This window comes from Sardina pilchardus, chromosome 5 (genome assembly GCF_963854185.1).
Source record: "Sardina pilchardus chromosome 5, fSarPil1.1, whole genome shotgun sequence".
Taxonomy (NCBI): domain Eukaryota; kingdom Metazoa; phylum Chordata; class Actinopteri; order Clupeiformes; family Clupeidae; genus Sardina; species Sardina pilchardus.
Genome location: NC_084998.1, coordinates 7,577,776 through 7,602,201, shown reverse-complemented (window position 1 = coordinate 7,602,201; position 24,426 = coordinate 7,577,776). Strand labels below are relative to the sequence as shown.

At 41.7% G+C, this 24,426-nt stretch overlaps 1 protein-coding gene across 1 annotated transcript; it reads left to right on the top strand.

Annotated features, from left to right (window-relative positions):
* Positions 1-1,574: 1,574 nt before the first annotated feature.
* On the top strand, positions 1,575-24,106 carry LOC134080018 (flotillin-2a). Its single transcript, XM_062536208.1, has 11 exons — positions 1,575-1,771; positions 8,513-8,594; positions 12,291-12,381; positions 15,203-15,326; positions 17,741-17,859; positions 18,264-18,377; positions 18,578-18,697; positions 19,023-19,237; positions 19,882-20,065; positions 20,502-20,651; positions 21,812-24,106. Exons 1-11 carry the CDS (start codon positions 1,723-1,725, stop codon positions 21,848-21,850), a joined length of 1,287 nt encoding a protein of 428 aa, XP_062392192.1. The 5' UTR covers positions 1,575-1,722; the 3' UTR covers positions 21,851-24,106.
* Positions 24,107-24,426: the final 320 nt, after the last annotated feature.

Genomic DNA, 24,426 nt, shown 5'->3' with positions numbered 1-24,426 from the left:
TTGACTAGAAATGTTGAAGTTGGCACTGGAGGTCTCAAAGGTTGCCGACCCCTGGGCTAGCCTAAGTGTAGGCTATGTGTTTAGGTATTTCAATCTGGTGTGTGTGTGTGTGTGTGTGTGTGTGTGTGCGTGTGCGTGTGCGTGTGCGTGTGCGTGTGCGTGTGTGTGTGTGTGTGCGTGTGCATGTGCATGTGCGTGTGTGACCTCATAGCTGCTCAGATCCCCCACACAGAGGAAGAGCAGATCTACAAACACACCACTGTCCACTCTGAATGGTTTTATTCCCCTGCAAACACCTTCTCTGGAATTGCAAACACACCAGACGTTATCGTAATTTCTCAGAGTGCTAAAAAAGTTAAAATATTTGAAGTGTCATGTGCTTTTGACCTATTTATGGAGGACTCATACTGTGCAAAACGCTTAAATACCAGCCTTTGATTTCTGTCATTGAGAACCTAGGTTACAAATGCCAGCTCATTGTGTTAGTGTTAGCCTACTAGGTCATGTACATAGAATGGTGGTCCGTGGACTTTGCATTGGGGGACTATATAAGACTAAGGCTAAGCAGCTTGTAAAATACTGATCCATATCAGCAGTTATAGGAAGCATGTTTATTTGGAAGAGACGTTTCCTATACCGTTGAACCTGTAAACTCATTATAGATTGTTCAACTGCTTTAATCTACTGGATCATTCAAGAGATTTGATTCCTTATGTAACTTGACTTGTAAAGTGGAATCAAATAAAGTAGGCTATATAAAATGTGTGTGTGTGTGTGTGTGTGTGTGTGTGTGTGTGTGTGTGTGTGTGTGTGTGTGTGTGTGTGTGTGTGTGTGTGTGTGTAATGGGCAAAAAAAAATAAATGTAAATGCAAAATTGTTGACTGTAAAAACAATCAACTCCTTCATTTGACCAGCAGGTGGCACTGTCTGAACGTACAATAACATTTAAGGGTGGGTCTTATCCTGGTCCTATCCAGCGTCTCTGGTTTTGAATGCTAAATGAGAAATGTGCCACTTGCTATGGCCACTTGCAGCGGAGCGGTAGGCAGAGCCAGAGATCATGACGAGCCGCTTCCCGTAACTCAGAAATCATGAGGGAGAGGGGGGGATATATCACAAATCCCCTTGTCTTCCAGATTAGAAGAAGATTAGAAGCAGTTTCGTTCATCCTATGGCCATGTCTCAGGCCGTATTTTCATAAAATATGTTAAGCTATTGTCCCTCTGTGATCAGGATTGCCTAATAATTTTGGACACATAGCATGTTCCACAAACTCGACTTTATTTCAGGTCTCCTGCCTGGTAACACACGCTTGCTTCACACATGTCTTCAAAAAACTAGATGCTAGAATGAGAGCCTCTGAAAGCGTAAATACTAATCCTACATTATAAAACCAATAGCCTGTAAGGTTAATATGTAGTGAAACTGGACTAACCTACTTTTTTTTTTAACTCATTCGGCCTTTAACAACTGGATTCTCGCAGAGCTATGCATTGTTGAACTGTCCCTATTATGCTCCGCCTACCCCACAATCTTTGCGTGCCAGCCACTCGGTGGGCGGGAGTAGGGGAAAACGGAGACCCGTGTAGCTTGCATAGTGTGGGATGATGTGAGGTGGGGGACTGCAATCTCCAAACGAATACCATTGCCAAGCTCAACCTACCGAAGTAGCGATAGCTGTATATCAATATTGCAGCGATCATTCAATCAGAGGTATCACTATGGGGAACTGCTACACAGTAGGACCAAATGAAGCGTTGGTGGTATCAGGTATGTTATCAATTACCACTGCACATGTTGGAAATGAGCTGGTTAACGTTACGTTTACGATACCACTGGTTTGTGCGTCGAGGTAGCTAACGTTAGCGGTTTCGAAAAGCGAAGCTTATCTAGCTAAAGATAAACATTAATATCTAGTGATGACGATAACGTTACATATCCGTTTACCGACATTAGCGTAATGTTCTTGTCATCCCCTTTAACTAGAAACGGGCAATTTCATAACCAGGTTTGATTCTGTAACGTTAATATAACCCAATGGAAACAGACTGGTTGTGGTCAACCATCGTAACCAATTTGAGCTCACGCCAGTTAGCAATAGGCTAGCTCTACATGAAACTGCCTATGCTAACATTAACGTTAAAGGATGACGAATCCCAAATTTGGTTTCATTAAACACGCTGCATCTTCTTTCAGTTAATTCAGCATAACTGTTTGAAAGTCTGTCTGTTATTAAGCTTTCCTCAGGCAAGACGATTCACCCAGCATTCATGGACCTGCTAGTAACCATTTGGAGTAATTGTTTGTGTCTGGTCCATCTTGCATAGTAGCCTTGCTAGCAAACAGTGCGATTATCAAACCGTATCATTTCAGTTTTTTTTTGTTTGTTTGTTTGTTTTTTTAACCAGCGTATCTGTCGGCTCTTGTTATGCCATCCAATTTTCTATTAATGTCAGATTACGATTAGTCTTAAGTCAGATAGGTGTTCAACAAGTAAGCATAACGTTAAATTGCTAAACCAGATAAAAGTGACTGTCAACAGAAAAGAGGGCGTGGCAGAATGTCCTCTGCCAGGAATGTCCCTTCTTAAAGGATCATCGTTGATTAGTTTCATAGCTGACCTACCGTATCTAGCGTTACTTGTTTGAACCCTGAACTGGTTTGAGTGTGGTTTGTCTTCAATCGATGGCAATTTGGTCACAGCCACAGGCAGGTTGCATTTCGAGACGTTAACTGAATCCATTGAATGATTATTTCGGGAAGCTTATTGTGGTCTCTTCATGAAAAGGGGACTAAGAACAAAACAATGGCTTCAAAGTTAAAAGGTTGGAAGTAGTTTTGGCCAGGTTGAGTTATACTGATTGCAAATGACATGGCGAAATATAATCAATAACGAAGTCAGTCTAATAGTTTACATTTAGGGGTTGTGAGGGAGTAGTTGGCTGCACATCATAGTAGAGCATCATAGTAGTATCATGATGATATGCGTCTCTATGTAATGATTTAGAGTTAAGCACTACTACAAAGGAAAGCAAGGCCTGGAGAAATAATGAATTCAGTAAATCCATTGAAAGTTTCAGAAATGCCATGAATTTTCATTTTACCACGGACATCAATACAAGATAGTGTACATCATGTCACAGAATCCAGTTGCTTCCTTCATAGAATAGAATAGAATGGTGGCGGTTAGAACACATTTTATAACTTTTCATAATTAGCCACAATCTGTGGCAGATATTACAAAGCAAATGTGTACTTGAAACATCACGGAAATCCCACTCAAGGTCATTGAAAAGTCATGGAAAGGTTTAGAAACTTTATTAGTGAAAATGCGTGGGAACCCTGAACCTGAAACTCTACTCTGGTTTTGGTGCAATGGTCTTTTGTATTATTAAGTTGTGAATAAAATTGGTATCTGAAGCTAAAAAATCTTCAGTAGGCTTTGACGTGATTAGTGCTGTGACATGATATGTAGATTAGGCGAGAGTATGCGATTGTCATGTTGATTGTCATATTTGAAGACAAGGTGTAGGCTAGTTGTTAGTTTGTCCTATTAAGTCTTATCAGTTTATTTGGTTATGGTAAGCTGAATTGGTGGTTAGTGATGAGAACAACTACCACTATTTATTATATGCAGCAAACTCATGTAGTTATATGCTGTGTTACTTCATATGCTTTCTAACTCATGCAGTAATAAGCAGTAAAGCAGCACTCTATTGGAATGTTATGCTTGCCTTGGCTTTTACCCAATTTAAAAAAGCAGTCCAAATGCCGAGTTCATTTGCCTTGAAATGTACCCCATTTTTAATGTTTTTTTCCCAATGCAACAGATGGTCTGATCACGTCTGCATAGACTACTACACAACTCTTTGCATTGTTATTCGTTTGTTGTTGTCGATCAAGTTTCATTTGAACATCACAAAGAATGCAAGCTTGTTGTGGGTCCACATGTGAACACCAAGAACACAGGCAGTGTTTTTTAGATGCACACACAACCTTTGCTGTTTTGAAGAAATCATTTTTTGCATCTTTTACCTCTTGCCCTCGACCAAACCAGAGTATTATGCTAAGAGGAACTGACAGGAAACCAGGAAATTCTGGGCAACGGCCTACACCAGGACTGGCTGACTGAGGGACAGAGTGTATGAATGTCACTAGTGTTGTGAAAAAGTGGAAGCCATGATATTGTGAAAACAGTTGCACCAGTAATATTGGGAGGTCCAAACAGCCACTAGTTGTAGTTAACAATCTTTCTAACGATTTTCTGATGCCCACACTTTACGCTACACTTGTGGAATGACAAATAATACTAGTATATGTGCCAAAAGCTTGACATTTAGCAAACTGGCAGATCAAGTCTGGGCCTTTCCGTCATATTTACCGAAAGCATGTTTGGGCACCTGCGGCAGGAGCAGTGGAGTCCGTTTAGTCCTTGAGTCGGAGGAGTCGGTCGCTCTTAGTGTTCTTTGGCATGGTACACCACTGTAGAGTTAGAAAATAGATATGTGATAGCACACACAAAGCTACTATCAATACAATGCTATCACCCTGCTTATGTCTATTATATACTTATGAGGGGATGATGTAAGTGAATAGGCTAAACATTTTAACTAATAAAATAATAGATATTCCCACAGAATTTTAGCTGATTATTTAAGTATTTTTTGTTTTGGAATATGTGCACATATGTAAATGCATTTACATTTCATACAGTATACATATACATGTATACATTTCAAGTACAGAAATCCTAACATTGGATAAAGTCAGGTTAGAAATGCCTCTTTTTGCTTTTCATTTTGGTGAGTGAAATGTTCCTGAAATTCTAATAGTTAATGGATCATTTGCATAATACATACTATTTCAGAAAAGTTGCAATACAAAGATATATCGACTTAATGATCAATCAACTGTAGAAGCTTATATCCATGTGGAAGTTATGTATGTGGCCAATCAGAATTTGTCAATGAAGTATGTGAACCACAAGCAATGTGGCTAGAGGAGCTGCATTTTTTTGTTTATGCAAATAGAATCTCAGGAATTTCAAAAGCTGAAAAGGCCTAGTTATCTTTTAACACACTGAGGTTATTGCCTAATTGTCAGTTAACAGCATCAGGTGGGTAGCCTATTAGAAAGTGCAATCCAAATATTTTTTTGCTGTGAGAATAAAAGGTATAACAGAATACAAATCAATAGATGACAGTGATACAGAGAAGTATCACGGTCATCTATTGCTTTATATTTTGTTATACTTTTTACCTTTAAGGGAAAAGTGAGTTGCTGTATAGCAGAATGTTGGAGAGGCAAAGTTGTTCACAGAGGCAGGCCAATAACTACCACAGTTGCCATAGTAAAATGGCTTTGTAACAGTCAGTGTAGCCCAAGCTGAAGTTATTTACACCCTAGGTTAATTGCATGCATTCACTCCAGAGTTTCTTTACTAGTGACACAAACATTGGAATGCCCAGCATTATTGGTTACTAGATCAGCATTTCAAGTAGTTGCTGCTACTATTTTTATCTATATTTTGGTAGAGGAGAGGAGACAAAGCCAATCAAAAGAGCTGTCTTCTAGGCTTTTGAAATGAGTGGGCAAATCTAAAATCTATCTATAAATTACAGGAACGTCTGTCGTCTGTTATTCGCATATCTGTTGAACCGTTCCTCCGATTGATTTCAAACGCAGTAGATGTCTTCCTACGGGCACAAGTAAGTGCAGTGCCAAGATTGACGTTTGGATAACTAATGCAAAAAATATTTAGTTAAAATATAAAGAAGCATACGTTGGGTTTCTCCGCTCTACTGTAGCCCCAGTTTGATGTGTACTCGGAGTGGGTAGCTAGCAGATCATGAAGAGATATTTGCTGAATGTTATCTTTGATTTATTCAAATTGTTCTCTACTGAATATGACTTGCAGAGGATGAAGAGAAAGCACTTTTGATCTGTCAGCCAGCAATGGAGAAATTGCCTCTAGAATTTCCACAGCAGTGGACAATAAAGACTTCTAATCTAACTGGTACAGTTGGGCAATAGTGGTTACATTGACTCCGTGGTGCCCGCAGATCAAATATCTGAATTCAATCTTTATTGATCTTTGCAAGTCATCTACCACATTAGCCAAAACATGTTAAAGAGGGAAATTATTTAGCGAGATATCTAGGAAGCTCATATCGTAAATATCAAACACCAATCTGAATATGTGGGATCATAGCCAACGTGCCCAATTCCCTAGAAGAAACTGGGGTGCCTGTGCGGATATAAACCCGACAATGAGATCAATGAATGTGGCACTTTGACCACATCAGTGACTGACTGAAAATGATGATTGACCGATCCAGTTTCACATCACAGATCCAACAGCTGTTTACAGAAGGGGCGTAGTTTGCTACCCTAAATACTGCCCTGAAATACCGTGCTATTGGCACACGTGTTTACAAAGCAATGGGTACCAAAATGTAAGTTAGAGAGTTTTGGTTTATACTTGCATATCTAGAAGGCCAAGTGAAGAATGTAGAATGTGTGTAGAATGTAGTCCCATATTGTCTTCGTGTCATACCATGTTTCTTCATCAGCAGTTGCACTTCCTCCATTTTTAGGGAATATAGCATGTATTGGGATTCACATGGTCCAGATATGCTGGAAGTATAGGCTAGTTAGCAAAAAATAGTTTGGCCCTAGTGCTAGTTAGGCCAAATTCAGACCTGGGCTTTATCGCAGTGCCTGTGAAGATCAGGCCATTGAATGTTGTGACCGCAGACGGTTTTGTGAATGCACTTTAAGCTGATTAAGATTTCAAGAACGGACATGCGTTGCTTCGTTTGTTGCCAATCAGCTGATCGAGACACAAGGGAGACTTGAGAAAGAGTCCTAACGGCACACAGGATTGCCCCCCCCCCCCCCCCCCCCCCCCGTTATAGTACCACCAGAACAGCTGCAGCGGCTGTTGAGTCTCTGTGGTGTGAGTGTCATTTGAGAATTTTGCCGTAGCCTAAAAATCCAGTGTCTCCAAATGCCGCCACTTAGACGGCGAAGGGACAATAATAGCACTGTGTTTCTGTGGCGCGTTCTGGATAGGGATCTCAAACTGTGGCAACAAATACGAGCCTATGTTTAGAGGATCTTGTGTATCACTGGCCCAAAAGAGAACTGGTCATGAAGTGATTGTGAACCAAACTGTCGGAATCAAACAGAAAATCTAAAAGAGAAAAGAACCCATACATTTATGATGAAACACTATTTAGTTCCCATCAAAGCACCACTACACAGCAATTTTGCCTTTTATCGTTAGCTTGTTTATTATAACATAGTCATAGGGTTTAGACTTAATTAGCTTGTCCATGTCCTGTGTAGTTTGAAAGTCACTACCCCACTACAGAATATGAGTCACTACATTTTAATAGCGGAAGACCCAGGGTTTCAAGGAATGGATGGTGGTGGCTGTGTGACACATACAGTAGTGTGACCTGTACTGCTGTTCTGTGACCAAGAGGGTACCACTGACAACTGAGAGGGAAGCTGCAATGTGGAGCTTCTAGGAAACAGAATGTATTCCCTGTAGCTATTTGGTCTTTAATGGTCGCTTTTTTCTCTCTCTCTCCTGAAATCAGTGTGATGTGGTGAGATGTGTTTGTGAAGTGTTGAAATATGGCTTAACAGTTAAGTTACTTGTTGTAGCCTACTGTTTCTTACAATAGGTATTTCAACTACATTTGGTTGCAGTTTTTTTTAAAAAAAGAGAAGGAAAAGGATTGTGAAGTTTTCATTTCCTGCTTGTCAGTCCCAGGGAAATTCAGTCTCCCCTAACTCCCAACCCACACGCCTGTGAGATGCGTTCCAGTTTTAGGAGTGGCCGCATTCAGGTGTAAGGAAATGTGATCTGTATGAAAGACTGACAGTGGCGAGGGGATTAGACAAAATCTCGGAAGCTTTGGTGTGGGCAACACTTGCTTGACTCTAGTCTAGTCTAACCCTAGTCTAGCGTGCCATTTTCATTTCCTCAGAGACATCTGGACTCCAGGACCCGTATTGTGTGCTCTTTTTTTTTTTTTTAAAGGTTGTTGCACAGCACGCTACAATTGTGCCAGGGTGGATATGATGAGATTTGAGCTTGGGTTTTTCTCTTTCGCTTCCGATAGACTGTTTCAAGAAAGTTCCATTATCAGTATCATGGTTGTTCCCACAAGGTTTCCGTTTTAACATGCATTCCATATGTTCACCTAATGCATCGGAAGTAGTTTGGGAACAAAATAAAACGATAAAGCATTGTTTTTGTTATTCTTGTTGAAAGGGCCTACCGTAATTCCCTGACTATTATCTGCGGCTTTTACATTGATTTTTCAAGATTTCTTCCACTATGAGGTTAATACAGGGGAGGCAGTAATATGGTGTTAATATGGTTTTGTTTCTTTTAACTTGCATAAAACACTGCCTAGCTGCGGCTTTTATGAGGGAAATGACTGTATAGGACGAGTGCTCGGCTCACACACGTGTGTGTATGTCCCGTTTCTTTAGGTGGCTGCTGTGGCTCAGACTCCAAGACGTACACGGTTGGGGGCTGGGCCTGGGCGTGGTGGCTGGTCACAGACATACAGAGGTAAGTCCCGCCCCCCTTTCCCTGTCACCAGAGCCCATCGCTGTTGTCACTGTTACTTTCGCCATTGCCGAAAAACACTGCATCACTTAGCGACTTTCGTTTAATTTGCACACTGCGTCACTTAGCCGTCCATCGGTTCATTTGCACGACACAGTAGAGACGGATAGGTTCACTAATGTAATTGTAAAATCTGAATTAAGTGTGTCTGACGTGGCATGTTATTGAATAGCAAAATGGAGTTTAGAGCCTTCATTTTGCTTTATTTTGTGAGATATTTTCTTAAAGGTTATACACCAACAAATACATTTCAGTAAATTGACTTTCTTGGAGAGGAGAAATTAAATACCTACGCACATACAGTATGTCATTCCATATGATATGACACATTTAGCAACACATTTCATTTATGTTTAGAGCAGATTCATTGCGCTATAACAAAGCAGATTACTGAGTCGGAGCCAAAATGGCCTTAGTTACACTTTGGCTGCAGCATAAGGCATTATCTAAACAAACAACTCATCACTCCCGTCAGTTGCTGCACAGCACGGCACTGGAGCCTCAGTTGCTAGGCCCGTCCACTCCCTGGAAAGATAAACATGGACAGCAGCACTAGGCGGAGGATTAGTTCAGCTCAGGGCCACACCGATTTATTCAGCCGCAATTAGCCGCCTCATGTGGGGGGGGGGGGGGGGGGGGGACCGGCGACGTTTTAATGAAACCAGAGTAGTGTCTGTAACTGATCAGTGCCTTGCTTGCACTATGTTGTGGTCAACTGCACGGACCGGTCTCATGACAGTGGCAAAGCCCCGCCCCTCCGTAAGATGTAAACAGTGGAGAGAATTCTCCCACTTTCCCAGAAAACGGAAAAAAAAGCGTAATCTGTGACACGCACACATGTTTTGCATTTTCTCATAGAAAGTGCCATTCATTATAGCTTACCACATTGCTAAAAAGATTTATCATTTGGCAACGGATTGTTTAACTGCAATCATAACAATTGTGTCTGTCTTTTTTTAAACATTTTCTATGTGACTTTCCTTTGGTTTGTCAGTGTCTTGCCATTCTAACCCACCTTGCTTTCTTTGAGATCACATGAGCCTTTGTCTTTCTTTTGTACCATGACTTTGGGATTCTGTGCTTGACACACCAACAGAGGTTTCATATTTCTGATTGCGGGTTGGTTCTCTATAGTGATATGACCAGGTGCGAGGACTGGCTCAAATCATCGGTCATCACGTGCTGTAGCATCTCCAGTAAACTAATGCTTAGAAAGGAGTGGACTTAGCCTATGTGCCCAGTCATGAACAAGTTTACCCCAAATCATGTATTTCACTCTTCTTGGTACATGGAGAGTCTACATTATACGAATGCAGTGATTTTAATACGCAATCCCCTCTCTGGGTTGTATGGGCACTCTCCTTCATAAATAAAAATGTGACAGTTTAACGGTGGCGCATGGATGACTTGAGCCGTCTGCACTGAGACCTGTGAGATGTCGTAGCAGTGGTGGTGCATATAGCTGACTAGGTGAGGTCGGGAGGGGGAGGGGAGGCCACTCCCTGTTTGCTGTAATATCCTTAATGGATGCTATGGCTGGGATATTGATCTAATTCTGCTGGGTGCAGACCAAGGGGCTGCCATGTTTAGAGTCTGGGAAGGAGGAGACCGGGGCATGTTCACCATGCTGTTGTCATGCTTTATCAATTGAGATGTGCCATAGATCCAGTGGGTGAAAGCATGCCCAGTCAGTCTGGACTAGTGGACAACTAAGGAACTGGTGAGGTTATATGTAGTGTGGGTTGTAAAATCAACCGGTGAAGTGTTGTGTTGTGTTAGTTTGGGGGGATGCTGGTAGAATCAGACGTGCACACAGAACTAGGCTACTTAGCATGAGTAGAACAGGTGGTTTTGTGGTGAATCTTGTTGTTCTCAGTATGTCTGCATACTGCTCAGAACATTTGCCCCCCCCCCCCCCCCCCTCCTTCTCCCCCCGTCTGTTGATGTCTTTATTTGACTAAGTAGGTTGAACTAGGTTACTTTGTAGAATTGAACCCCTACGTTGCACAGTCCTTTACATTGCTGTGTTTTTTGTGTGCTGTTGTAATACGCTGTTGTAATACTGTAGCCTGAAATAGCCTAGCACTTATCCCAGTTGATTGGTTGTGGTGTGTGCAGACATGAAATAGCCTAGCACTTATCCCAGTTGATTGGTTGTGGTGTGTGTAGACATGTGTAGAGGCATTCCCATCTTTGCCTGGCAGAAATAGTGACACGCATCGACACGCTCATTCCAATGCGTTGAGTGCTCTACTGTGAAAAGGTCAGCTTAGCCTTGATTAAGAAAACTTTTAAAAAGAACACAAGTTAATGTTGTGAATCGTGTCTTGTTTAAAGAGTTGAATGAGGGAAGAATGAGGGAAGATTTTAGAATGTCCTTGGCCAGGTTTCCCTGATTCATTAAGAAGCTCTTAAGTGCTAAGAATATTTAGGAGTGCTCTAAGAAAGTTCTAAGAACGCTCCTAAGAAGTTCTTAGCACTTAAGAGCTTCTTAACGAATCTGGGAAGCCCGGCCCTTGTTAGTTGGGTCACATGTTGGATAACTCACCTCCTCCCCTGACTTTAAACCCTTGACCCTTGACCCTTGCTCCCTGCCCCCTGCCCTGTTTTCTGATTTAGTTTAACCGCTTTTGTAACACTTGCTGTCCTGCCTCTCCTGTCGCTCCCTCCTTCACCTGCCTGCCCGAGTAGACTGTCTCTGGAGATAATGACCATCCTATGTCGCTGCGAGGATATCGAAACTTCGGAGGGTGTCCCCTTGGATGTGACAGGGGTCGCTCAGGTAATGCATCGCAAAACAACAACAAAAAAAAACTATAAACAGAGGGTCCAACTGAGATGGAGAGATTCTGGAAAAACCAGCTGAGGACCGACGATCGTATGGTCTCTCAAACTCTTCCCTCCTCTTACCTCTTTCTCCCTCAACAGCCAAACATGAGAGGGAGGGAGTCCACAGTTACTAACCTCTTCAGGGCTTGGCTACAATTCTATGTCGGCTCACTAATGCGTCTCACCCTGGTGCTTTGATAGTGGACAGTGGCATGTATGTCTCTATGGAGATGCAGTTGTAACTGACACCTAATGCATGCTCCAAAGTCCCTAGACAATTTACCCAAGAATCTGTCTGTGAAATTCTCCCCACAATCCAACAGCTGTTACTCCAGTAATGCTCTGATGTCCAAACCCTTTGACCACCCAAAGCTCTGGGAATTGACCAGGTCTGCAAACACTAGCCAATCAGAGCAAGGGGACTCCAACTAGTGCTGTGCAGTGCAGGGTAGGGGGCTTTGGAGGAAACTATTCAGAATTTGTGTTGTGTAATAGTTGATTTTTAAAAATCATGGCCAATTTCTGCCATAAAGGATCATTTTGACAGTGGAAAACACTGTAAGACCTGGGCAGCTGAACATTTAAGTCGTAAACGTGCATCTTCAGGAGCATTCTATTTCACTATCAATGCACCTGGGTTGTGCTATGTTATGTGTGTCTGGAGTGAATGCTGCTCATGTTTACTTTCTTTCTTTGTTTATTTGTTTTCCTGCCGCTGCCTTTCTTTCCCATTCGCTGCCTTTTTTCACACACTCTCCTTTTAGAACATACAAAACCTTTTGGGTTCTTTTTGTTTTGCGTTCTCCGCAGGATAACCCTTGAGATTATGACCCTGCAGCCCAAGTGTGAGGATGTAGAGACAGCCGAGGGCGTAGCTATAACTGTCACTGGAGTGGCACAGGTAAATTGCCTCACATCGCCATTAAGGAATGCTTTTTCCAGATCCAGGTCGCTTCAGAACCTTCCACTTGTTTTTATGTTTGTTTGTTTGTTTGTTTGTTGGTTGGTTTGTTTATTTTTGTGCTTTCTCCTTACTGGACCAATACAGTGGTTGCCTCCAACTTTATTTAGGCTCTCAAGAATGGCCCATGGTTTAGCAGTGCTATACTGTACATCTCTCCTGTAGCCAAAGTGAAGATCAATCATCTCCCCTCTCTGTGCTAGCCAGAACTAAGCTCAAACTAGATCCCTATGCTTATGCTTATGGAGATGGGTGCATTGCCATGCATTTGGTTTATTTATTTTAGTTTTCTGAAGGTAGAAAAATGTATGCAAACCCAACCTTCAGAATGGTTTAATTGTTTGTAGAGCACTGTGATGTGTATAATCATGAAATAAGAGTAATGAATAGAGCCTTTTCACCATGACAGTCATGATAAAAGATGTCAGCCAGGGAACTAGAGAAAGCCTGTTGACCACACCTGCCTGTTTCTGTTGTTTCCATTCCTTCTTTATTGCCCAGTTTTTGTTCTGCATTGTATTGTATGCGCCACGGCCGAATGCACCAGTGTTGTAACGGCATATTTGACTTCTGACTTGAAGCTAACTAGCATGGTTTTAAGTATTCATCTGTTTATTTATATATATATATATAATATGTATATATGGATATGTATGAATATGTATATGTATGTGTGTGTGTGTGTGTGTATGTGTATGTATGTGTATATGTGAAAAGTTTGGTTCCAAAACGCTATATCTCCATTACCGGGTTATACCCAATACTCACAGTTCTACTGACATCACTTGGAAAGCAAAATGTAAAAGAAAAATATTCATGAAAATTCATTTAAATGGAGGATATAGCGTTTTGGAAGCAAACTCTTCATATATATATATTAGGTTTATATATATAAAAAAAGTCTGTGGGTTGATTAGAGGAAATATATTAGAGGAGATATTATCCCCTGTTGCTCAGCTCATCCCAGTGTAAAGCATCATAGCCAGAGGGGAAAACTACAGATAAGAAGACACACTGAGGTTTCCCTTGCCATGTGCTTTCAGTGCCAAAAAGGATGTGGAAGTTCATTGACTATTCACAGGCAGTTTCCTAGACACAGAGGCTTGGAATCTCTCCCTGTTAGCGTGCTTCTCCATAGGTCACACTTCCCTTTTTAGACCAAACTCTTGAAATGGGACAAACTTGAACCACACTGTTGAAACTACAGTGTTTATTGCCAAAGTTAAGTGCAAATTTCCGTCTTGACTTTTGCATAGAAAAATGGATAAAAAAAAAAGCCAAAGACCTCCCAACTCTAACTACTTTTACTAGTTACTGTTTGAGAAGACCGCCTGTCTCGGGACATCTGTCTTCCATCTTATATTTTGTGTGACGTTTTTTTCCCCCCATTGTTTCAGTGTCATGTTGAAGTGCTACAGGCTGAGCATGTTAATGTTTGCTCCTGTGTGTGGTGTGTTGTGGTGTGCTGTCCTGCGGCAGTGAGTGCATGCGGGCATCATGGATTGCTTGCCTAAGCACTCTGCCCCCTGGTGGACGTGTTGAAGCCCGTCACGAATGTCTGGTGTCCATTTCCCCCCCCTCCTGCCTGTTCTCCGCCAGATGACGTAAGCCGAGTCCAGAGGAGCTGCTGCCATCGCCCTCCCCCTTCTTGTCCTCCCCCTCCCTCATTAGTATCGCATCCCCCTTTTCCCCTTTCCCTTTCCCTTACTCACGAGTGTGGCTTTTTTTGCCCTCTCTTTTTGTTTTCCCTTAAGGATTAGCTTACTGTGTCGTCCCCCCCCTGGCAGCAAGAAGGGGCAGGTGACTGACTGATCTCCACCCGTGTTAATGTTCTCCTAACGTGAATGCCTCGTTTGTGTTGTGAGCACAGCACGCAGAGTGTGGTCCTTTAAGGCGGCCATCTTGGTGGGGGGGGGGACATACGAGACCCTGGAGGCCGGCCACCCCTCTGAGCTCACTTTGAATTGATTTGTGATTTCAGCCAAAGTGTGACGAGCTACATCTAGTATGCTGTTAGATGACTCCACACCGTCTTGTTGATTACTGTTCTCAGTAGTCACGTGGAGTCACCTGATGCTGCTTTTTCGACGATGCATTATTTATTTATAATGTTTTCTGTTAACTCAAACACATTTGTAACATGAATGACAGGGACTAGCATGTCGGTCAGGATCAATCAATATAATCTTTTTTAATGATGTAATATTTCCATATGCTAATGTTTTAAATGTATAACATAGAAGACAGTTTTGTCTGAAATATTTTGGGGGTCTCTTAAAAATATTCATTGACTGTTTTAAAGACATTTTTAAAACTGCATATTTACAAATGTTTGAATGTGCATTATCCAAACAGTATGGAGTTAGTTACTTTACTAGTTACTTTAATTTACTTCAATGTGTTGAACACTATCCACTTTATTCCTGAAGCCTACTGCCATTCCAGTTTTCACCTTCATTTTGTTTGCATATACCTTCTCAGTAGGCTAACTTAGAATATTCAACTTGTATCGAGATGTTGACAGCTCTGCTCTTAATAGGGTTGTGCTATATTATACGTTTACTTTTGCATAGCTTAGGACGTGTCAGACACGGTCATTTAATTAGACTACTGTCTTATGAAAGTCATCTTAGAAAACTGGATTTTTCACGGTGACACCCATTTGTGGCTCAGGAAAAAGGTGGATAGAAATATGTGTGTTACCAGTGTCCTATGAATACATTGGGTGCCTCTGTGTTTATGTGTTATTGTGTTCCAACAGGTCAAGGTCACGTCTGATCACGAGTTGCAGGTGTATGCTTGCGAGCAGTTTCTGGGCAAATCGGTGGATGAGATCCGAAGTGTCATCTTACAGACACTGGAGGGTCACCTGCGATCCATTTTGGGTGAGTCTCGTACAGTTAAGCCCAAAATTATTAGCCCCCCTGAAATTTTGGAACATTACTCTAAAATTCTCCCTAAATTTTTCATCCCTGATCAAATTTTAAAAATCAAACATTCGCCAGTGTTATTATGTAGAATCTGGTGCATTTTGGAGTGTTAATATATTATTAGGAATGCTTAATCTCAAATTGTGTGAAAAGTGGAGTGGTCAAAATGAATAGCCCCCATGTGATTTTTTTGCTTTTAAACACACACAACCAACCTGTCACCTTTCAAGCCACACCTTTGCAGTAAGTTAATGTCCAGACAACACCTGAACACCCAACCAGCATTGATTGTTTACCTAAAGACTTCAAGGAACAGGCCTACAGGCACTTGAACACCTGTCTGAGGGGGGACTGCCTTTACAGGCATACTGAAGATAAAGGAAATCTGTCTGGACCTCAGAAAGAACATCATTGAGGCCTATAATATGGAGAAAGGCTATACTGTAGTCTAGATGCTTCACAGTCTGTAGAACAGCCGTGCAAGGCATCATTACAAAGTGCAAAGAGTTCCAAGTTTGTGCATAACCAACCTAAGTGTGGATGAAAATGCTAAATATCTCAATCTAGAGAGAAAAATCATCAGGGATGTTAGCAAGGAACCCTGCACATCCGCCAAAATGATAGTTGCTGACCTTCAGACCTCTGGGGTTAAAGTCTTGAGGAAGACAGTAGCGAGGGATTTTTATTGTGGAGGCCTCCAAGGTCATCGGCTGAGAAAAAACCTATTAGTCCAAAAGGGGTGCTTCAAAGTCAGACTGAACTTTGCACATGCACATTTAAAAGCTAAAAATGACTTTTGGAAAACTGTCCTTTGGTCTGATGACATTAAACTGGAGCTGTTTGGGCACAAGGATGTTGCCTATGTTTGGCGAAAAAAAGGAAGGCCTACAACCATAAAAATACAGTTCCCATAGTGAAGCATGGTGGTAGGAGCATCATGTTATGGGTCTGTGTTGCTGTCTCAGGCACCGGGAGCCTTGTTTGGGTGCATGGGATCAAGAAAGATTATGTTGACCTTTTGAGGGATAACATCAAGACGCCTGCTCTTAGTCTAGGCTTAGGTCACCACCAGGTCCTTAAGCATGATAATAACCCAAAGCATAGTGAAAAGTGGTCTAAAACGCCCTAAAGGATACCAAAATCAAGGTGCTGGAATAGCCTACACAGAGACCAGACCTCAACCCCATTGAGAATCTGTGGCACGTGCTTAAAGCAAGAGTCCATACAAGAAAACCATGCAGTTTGGACGAGCTGGAGCTAAAGAGTGCTTAAGAGATATGTGCCAACATAGTAAAAGACTATTCAAAGAAGTTGTTGTCAGTTGAAGCAAAGAAAGGCTACACTATTGACTATTAATGGTCTGGGGGCTAATAATTTTGAACATGTCAATTCTTGCTTTTCTTGTCACAAATCAGAGCATGAGTAAACAATGATCATCAAACTTTGTGGGCATACTGTCTTTGCGCTTCTGTAATCATATAAACTAGGCACATTCTTGGAAATTGTCATTTTCATGTATAAACAAAGGATTATGTCTGAATTCATAAGGGGGGCTAATAATTTTGGGTTTAACTGTATGTGTGAAGATCTAATGGAAGTCACTTATGCACTCGTGTGCTTGTGAATTTTCCTATGTAAGCTGTTGACTTTTTAAGCCTCTGTGCTGGATATAGCCTTTGATGATGGCCATTTGAGTCCCATTCAAGTCCCACTTTTTTGAACGCTCTAACTCAAGAATGCCCTGAGGCTCGATCAGACGTTCCCTTGGACTAAAAGATCAGCTGGATATATTTCGGAGGTCAGAGGTTCAAGGTCACTCTGACCACACGTAGTTCACTTTCTTGTGAAGAATGCCTTGAGGCACGCCCTTCAAATTTGGTATGAACGGTCACTTGGACTAAAATGAATGGATGAATACTTTATTATCCACAAAATGTGGAAATTTGTCTTCAGTCCACCATATAAACATAATCGGTTATCTGATCAAATCAGTTGGCCAGACTCCTTTCAGCTCTATAACCTACGTACTGCTTGCCTGGCCGAACACATGTTGTTAAACAGAAATTCTTGACTGACTGTATGGGGAAATGCCGCAGCAACGTGGTTCTCACAGTCACACCTCAAAACAGAAGTTTAATTTTTTTTTCCCCTGATGAAAGTCTTTTCTGTTGTTGGAAGTTTTTTTGGTGTTGCAACTATTCAAGTGCACCTGACCTAGTTTCACTTGTGGTCCTCAACAGGAAGTCTGAGCATTGCAAAGATGATGGGAATGAGCAAAAATGTGTGTGACTCACTCACACATGACCTTGTTTAACCTGTTGCTTTCATGAATGGAGACTCACTGAGCTCTGTTTCCATCTGCTCTACAGGCACACTGACAGTGGAGCAGATCTATCAGGACCGAGATCAGTTTGCCAAGCTGGTGCGCGAGGTGGCAGCCCCAGACGTTGGCCGCATGGGCATCGAGATCCTCAGCTTCACCATAAAGGTACACAAGGCGCCGAGACTCACCGGTGTCCATCTATGCAGGCGTGTAGTGGCTAAGGAGCTAGGCTAACGGCTAGCGTGCAGTTGTCTGACAGTTGTCAGTTCAATTCCCTGCTTCCACTGTTGTGCCCTTGAGAAAGGCACTTAACCCCAAGTTGCTCCGGAGACAATGTAATCCCTTGTAATATAGTTGACATAAGTCACTTTGGACAAAAAAAAGTGTCTGCTAAATGTAATGTAATGCAATGTAATATAACATAAAGTTTTGGGTTTGCATTTAGTTGGAGTTGTGTATTCTGTGTGAGGGCCTTACCAAGTGCTTACCATTCAACCTGTGAATGCTGCTGTGTTTGTGTCACTAAGTGTGTCTGTCCTCCCCCCTGTGTGTGTGCCCCCTGTTGACAGGATGTGTATGATAAAGTGGAGTACCTGAGCTCATTGGGAAAGACCCAGACGGCTGCTGTGCAGAGAGATGCCGATATCGGAGTGGCGGAGGCAGAGAGAGACGCAGGGATCAGGGTAAGGCCACTCGAGAGGACTTCATGAGCTTGTGTCTGCGTTTACAGTTTTGGTCTGGGAAGTTTCTTTTTAGAATGTCATAACAGGTTGGTTCCCGGGTCAGTTTGTTTGTCGTCAGCTACTTCATAGTGTGTGTTGCACTGTCCTGATACAGACATTACCTGAGTTTTTCCACTCTTTCACCCCTTGGCTTCTTGTAGGAAGCTGAATGTAAGAAGGAGATGATGGATGTGAAGTTCCAAGCAGACACACTGATGGCCGACTCGAAACGAGAACTGGAGATGCAGAAAGCTTCTTTCAATCAAGAAGTTAACACGAAGGTGTGTCGTATTTTCATACCTTGTGTGCCCCCCATGGAATCAGCATGTAGTACAACCGCATTTACAAAAACGTTAGGAAGCTGTGTAAAATGTAAGCAGAATGTTGATTGCTGCCATTTATTAGATTAAGTTTAAGATTCTTCAACACTACGTGCCGTGGCATGACTCCTTATATAGTACTGTAGGTCATGGAAATTCAAAAGTCATGACCTTTTACATTTGACTTAGAGAAGGAACCCTGAATGTTTACTTAAGATTAGAATTACTCACAATGGAAACATTCTAAACCAAACCTTCTTTCTCTCTTGGCTGTTCACCCAATCAGAAAGCTGAAGCTCAGTTGGCCTATGAGCTGCAGGCTGCAAAGGAGCAGCAGAAGATCCGATTGGAGGAGATCGAGATCGAGGTGGTCCAGAGGAAGAAGCAGATCACCATCGAGGAGAAAGAGATCGACAGGACAGACAAGGAGCTCATCGCCACGGTGAAGCGGCCGGCCGAGGCTGAAGCCTACCGGATGCAGCAGGTGGCTGAGGGACAGAAGTGAGTACCGTCTCCGTCTGTACACCAAGAGCTCTGGTTGCTCTTGGGTGGTGGTAGTGGTAGCACAGAGGCTAAGAAGCTAGGCTATCATGCAGTAGCCACAGAAGTTGTATACGCCACCGTTGTGTGCTTGAGCAAGGGTCTTTACCTTGAGTTGCCCTAAGGACACGGCCCCTTGTGATATATATATCACACACATATATATATATATATATATATATATATATACATACACAGTATATACATACATACATACATACGTACATTACTTTGGAGAAAAGTGTCAAAACGTTATAACCAGGTTATATAAAAAGCCAAACGTTATAACTAGGGTCTGGGGGAGCTGTTCAGACACAGTGAAGTGAGAGGCATGTGAAAGGTCTATCCACCTCATGCAAATGTTTGCCTCACCCTGATGTGTAAATCTGGGATTTGATTTGCATGTTGAGGGTATCAGTGTGTGTCAGAAGGTGACACGCATTTTCCAGTTCAGTCAGTGTCATCCTCTGTCACTTAATGTTTGACGTTTTCTCCCATACCTTATGTTATTGTTCTCCTCCCTCCCTCCTTTCTCTCTTTCTCTTTTTCTTCCTTTCTGTCTGCCCCCACTTTTTCTTCCTTTCTGTCTTTGTTTCCACTACCAGGGTTAAGAAGGTGCTGACTGCCCAGGCCGAGGCTGAGAAGATCAGGTGCATTGGTGAGGCAGAGGCCGCCTCTATCGAGGCTGTGGGCAAGGCCGAGGCAGAGAAGATGAGGCTCAAAGCAGAAGCTTACCAGCAGTACGGAGAGGCAGCTAAGACCGCCCTGGTCTTGGAGGCCCTGCCCAAGGTATTGATTTTGATGTGGTAGAGACGGAGAGAGAAAACAAGTAAAGGGAGGATTTTCTTCATGCATCTGTGTTTTTGTTATATGCAATTAACCATTAGCTCTTCAGCATGTTATGTAGTTTGTGGTATGAAGCGGCACACTGTCAAAAACATAAAAACAAAGCTGACTATGTGACATCACCTAACTGCATTACTGAAAGAGACCAGCCAGCATGCCAGCAGACTTTAATCAGGGTCGTTTACGTTTGCAAGGTTCTTGCATTTCTCTGTAGTTGTAGGTCGTTTTTTTCTGTTGCTTTAAGTTTGCTAAGTATGTTTTTGCACACTCTGATCTTAATTTCCTGTGTCTGTGTGTCTGTGTGTGTGTGTGTGTTTCTGTGTGTCTGTGTGTGTGTGTGTTTCTGTGTGTGTGTGTGTGTGTGTGTTTCTGTGTGCAGATCGCTGGTAAAGTGGCAGCGCCGCTGGCCAGGACCAATGAGATCGTGATCCTGAGTGGCGACGGGAACCGCATGACTGGCGAGCTCAACCGCCTGCTGGCAGAGCTGCCCGTGTCTGTGAACGCACTCACCGGAGTGGACCTGACCAAGGTGGGCAGTGCCACACGGCCAGACTAAGTCCCGGGCTACGCCGGGTACACCACTCCGTTCACGGCATAAAAATAGTTTTAGAAGACTGGTCTACATTTTCTGAACGTACGCGCCAATTAGTTAGGAACATCTTGCTGGAACCGGATCAGACCCCTTCTTGCCTTCTGATAGATCAACATGCTTTCATGTTGCCTGCACCAAATTCTTACCCTACCATCCGTCCATCCATGTCGCGGCAGAAATTGAGACCAGACCAGACAACATTTTTACAGTGTTCTACTGTCCAATTTTGGGAGCCTGTTTCCTGTTCTGAGCTGACCAGAGTAGCACCCGGTCTTCAGTTGCTGTTGCTGCGGTTACCCTTCTGCTTCAAGCGTCAACGTGTTTTGTGTTCAGAAATACCCTTCTGCACACCCCGTTTGTAACAAATTGAATCCAAAACACTAAAACTCCTGCTGTAATCTCCATTTTTGAAAAACATTAAAAAGTCCTGTTATTTAATTGTGTATTTCATGTAATATCAATACAATATGCTTGTGTTTTGATTGTGCAAAGATAAATCAAACAACAATACCCAAGTGCAGTTCTACTGAAATGTAAAAAAGATTTATGAACAAACTCCTCAATTGTCTCCCCATTCTGGCCATTCTCCTCTGACCTCTGACACCAACAAGACATTTTTGACCAGAGAACTGCTACAGTTCAGACCGTTCTCTGTAAACCCTACAAATGGATATACGTACATATCCCAGTAGATCAGCAGTTTCTGAAATACTGATCTCCTGAAAAATGTGTGATCGCGTCTATGTGCCTAAGATGCATCAATTTGCTGCCATTTAATTGGCTGGTTAGATACTGGTATCAATAAGCAGTTGAACAGGTGTACAGTACCTAGTAAAGTTGCCAGCGCGTATGTCAGCTTGATGAAGCTCATGTTTCTAGTACTGATTGATTTAATGACAGCTTTCGTTAATGAGCAGTGGCCAGCCATATGCACATATATTACATATAAATGCACATATTAACATGAAGCTTACGTTTCATGTACTGATTGATTTTGCAACATATGCTAGGTCTGTGAGCAGATAACAGGCCGGGTAACTGGTTTTCTAACCTAACTGTAACTGTTTTTCTAACCAAAGTCTGTTGTTTATTTGCAGCTTCCACTCCTACAGAAGATGACGAGTGCACAGGCATAGACACGCCCACTGCGTGCACTCACTCACCCCCCTGCCTTCTCCCGGAGACATGCAAAACTTACAGCTCTCTGCTACCAGAAGAAAAACAAGTTGAAATTACCTACACCTCAGCAGCCTTATTATAATCATCATCCGCATGAATTTGTTTTGGGTTTTTTTTTTTTTTTTTTAAGTATCGAAAATGTACAGACACACAAGACGGCGCCGCATGGAAAGCAGCTCACACTTAGCTGCACTTGCAAGCCTGTAGCTAGTTCACATTCAGTGGGATATCGGTTGCTTCTTGTTGTTCATCGTCTTCACCCAGGTGGCTTCACGGCCGAGCCGCTGCTCATGATCTGGAAAGGAAGTTTAATTGATTATCACGTCTGTCTTCACGTTCAGCTCACATGTTGATAGACACCGACAAATTTGAGTGCATGTGCGGAACATCTCTTCTCTTGACACGATTGTGTTGTCCAAGTGATAGTTTGATGAGAAGTGTTTACTTACCAACATCTTGTAATGAAGATGCTGCCAAACAGCAGAGGTCAATTATTTTTCTTTTGTTTTTAAGTGTTTTGTTTTTTTAATATAGCTAGAATTTAGTTTAGTTTTAAAGATCCCATATCTACCTGACTCTGGTTCTTACAGCTTTTGTGTATGTCTATATTCTGTGACTGTACTGTTAGACCGTGATGCTGCAGAGAAAAAGAAGTTGTATTAAAAAAATGTATGTACAATCTATTTACAACGCATCACTTACACACACACACACACACACACACACACACACACACAGAAGCGCACTAACACATGTATGTCAGTCTATAAATGTTAGTTAGGCCTTCTGTAGAGGTCATAACGCACATTGTAATGTGTTTGTCTCCATACTGTTTATAATTTGTTACTGATCCTCTCACCTTTTTTTATATACTTCAAACATCCTGGTAAAAGTTTTTAACATTTGTTGTTTTGCAGTCTTTCACAATATATCCCATATTTACCATAAAAATATGCATTTAACGATTTCTGCTTTTGTTTATCTGTGAGCTGCCTGCTTGTAGTCGAGAATCCATCCTTTTGTTCAAATGTAATTTTGTACGTACAACAGGTTTTTTTTTTTTTCTTTCATCTATGTTTTAATTTTTTTTAGATATATATATATACTGGGAATGACAAACCACTGATGTTGCCTTGGTAATTTGTGAAAACATTGTGACCTCAGGTCTGAGATGTTCATTAAAAACTAAAGTAATTTTACTTTTACAAAAATGTTTTGCTGTTTTGTAATTATGCTGATCATCAGGAATGTGTTCTCTCTGTAGAACATGTTGCCAAACAAAAAAAAAACTCACTTGCTGTTCTTTCTCACTGTAGATAGAATACATTACCATCAGGCGCCACCCTGGAGGGCAAGTCCAAGTATATTTTGTTTATTGACATATCTGGGTAAATTAAGTCAGATTAGCTGGTAATTCTAACAGAAGAGTCCTGTGTTTTACCACTTACTCTGTGCTAAATTGTCCCACAGTTAGTCACTGAATCCTGTACCTGGAATACCTTCCAGGTAATGTCTCATCAATGTTGGCAAGTGCTACAGCTGTCTGTAATTGCCGTAATGTTAGTTGATTTGAGTAGCACTATCACTAATGTTGACTAAATCCACTCACAAGTGCCCTCCAACAGGCATCCCTCCAGAAAACAATGATCTTTGCTAAATTGAGCTTTCTTTTTTATCCTACCTACTGGTGTCTACCTCTGAGACAAATTGTTAGCTGCGGAGTAAGTGATTGGTTTGAGACATCCTTAGTGCCTATCAGTTCCAGTAGCACACTCAAGAGTGTTAACAGAGTAAGCTTTAGTGTACTCCAGATCACCTCCACTGTACACTAACTAGCCATATTGGAACGAACTGTTGCTTTAAAGGATGATTGATTTATTTTTATTTTTTTTACAGTTTACAGGACTAACCATGATTTATGAAGATACAAGGTTGTAGTAAACAATCTGTCTTTGCCTTTAACTTTATCTATAACTTTGTAAAGTTCTATAAGGATTAAGATAAGCCTATTTCTTCCTGTATTATTCGAAATGTGTATTTGTTCTAGATATGTCCTGTATTGACTTGTAAACGCAGTTGCACTGATTTTTATCACAGAATCAGATGTAATCATTATGCTTTTACGTATTGAAAACACTGGAGCATTTATGTGATCATATAACCTGTATTCAAAGTTGTTTATAAATACTGATAAAAAATTGCATGAGATATGAGTCGTGTGTGTGTAGTGTGTGTCTTTATTTTATGGGAAGGTGTAGCGTCCAACTCCTCTGTAGTAATATACTTTTCCTGTGTCGTACCTTTGTCTAAGTCATTAGGAACGTGCTTTTACATTTACATGTATTCATTTGGTGGATTTGTCCAAAGCAACTTATGTAATTATTAGCAATTATTTAGGCTATTATAACATTGAGGCCATGAGCCACTTTTTTACTTTACTTTTTTTTACTCCTGTTATCACTGACTATGCTTTAAAAGTCTCAACAACAGTTGCTGCCTAAAACTCTTAATTTCACTTAATTTCCCACCATGT

Coding starts and splice junctions, on each gene's coding strand:
- LOC134080018 (XM_062536208.1), top strand. CDS start 1,723: ATGGGGAACTGCTACACAGTAGGACCAAATGAAGCGTTGGTGGTATCA. Junction 12,382..15,202: donor CTGTCACTGGAGTGGCACAG/GTAAATTGCCTC, acceptor GTGTTCCAACAG/GTCAAGGTCACGTCTGATCA. Junction 18,698..19,022: donor ATCAAGAAGTTAACACGAAG/GTGTGTCGTATT, acceptor TCACCCAATCAG/AAAGCTGAAGCTCAGTTGGC.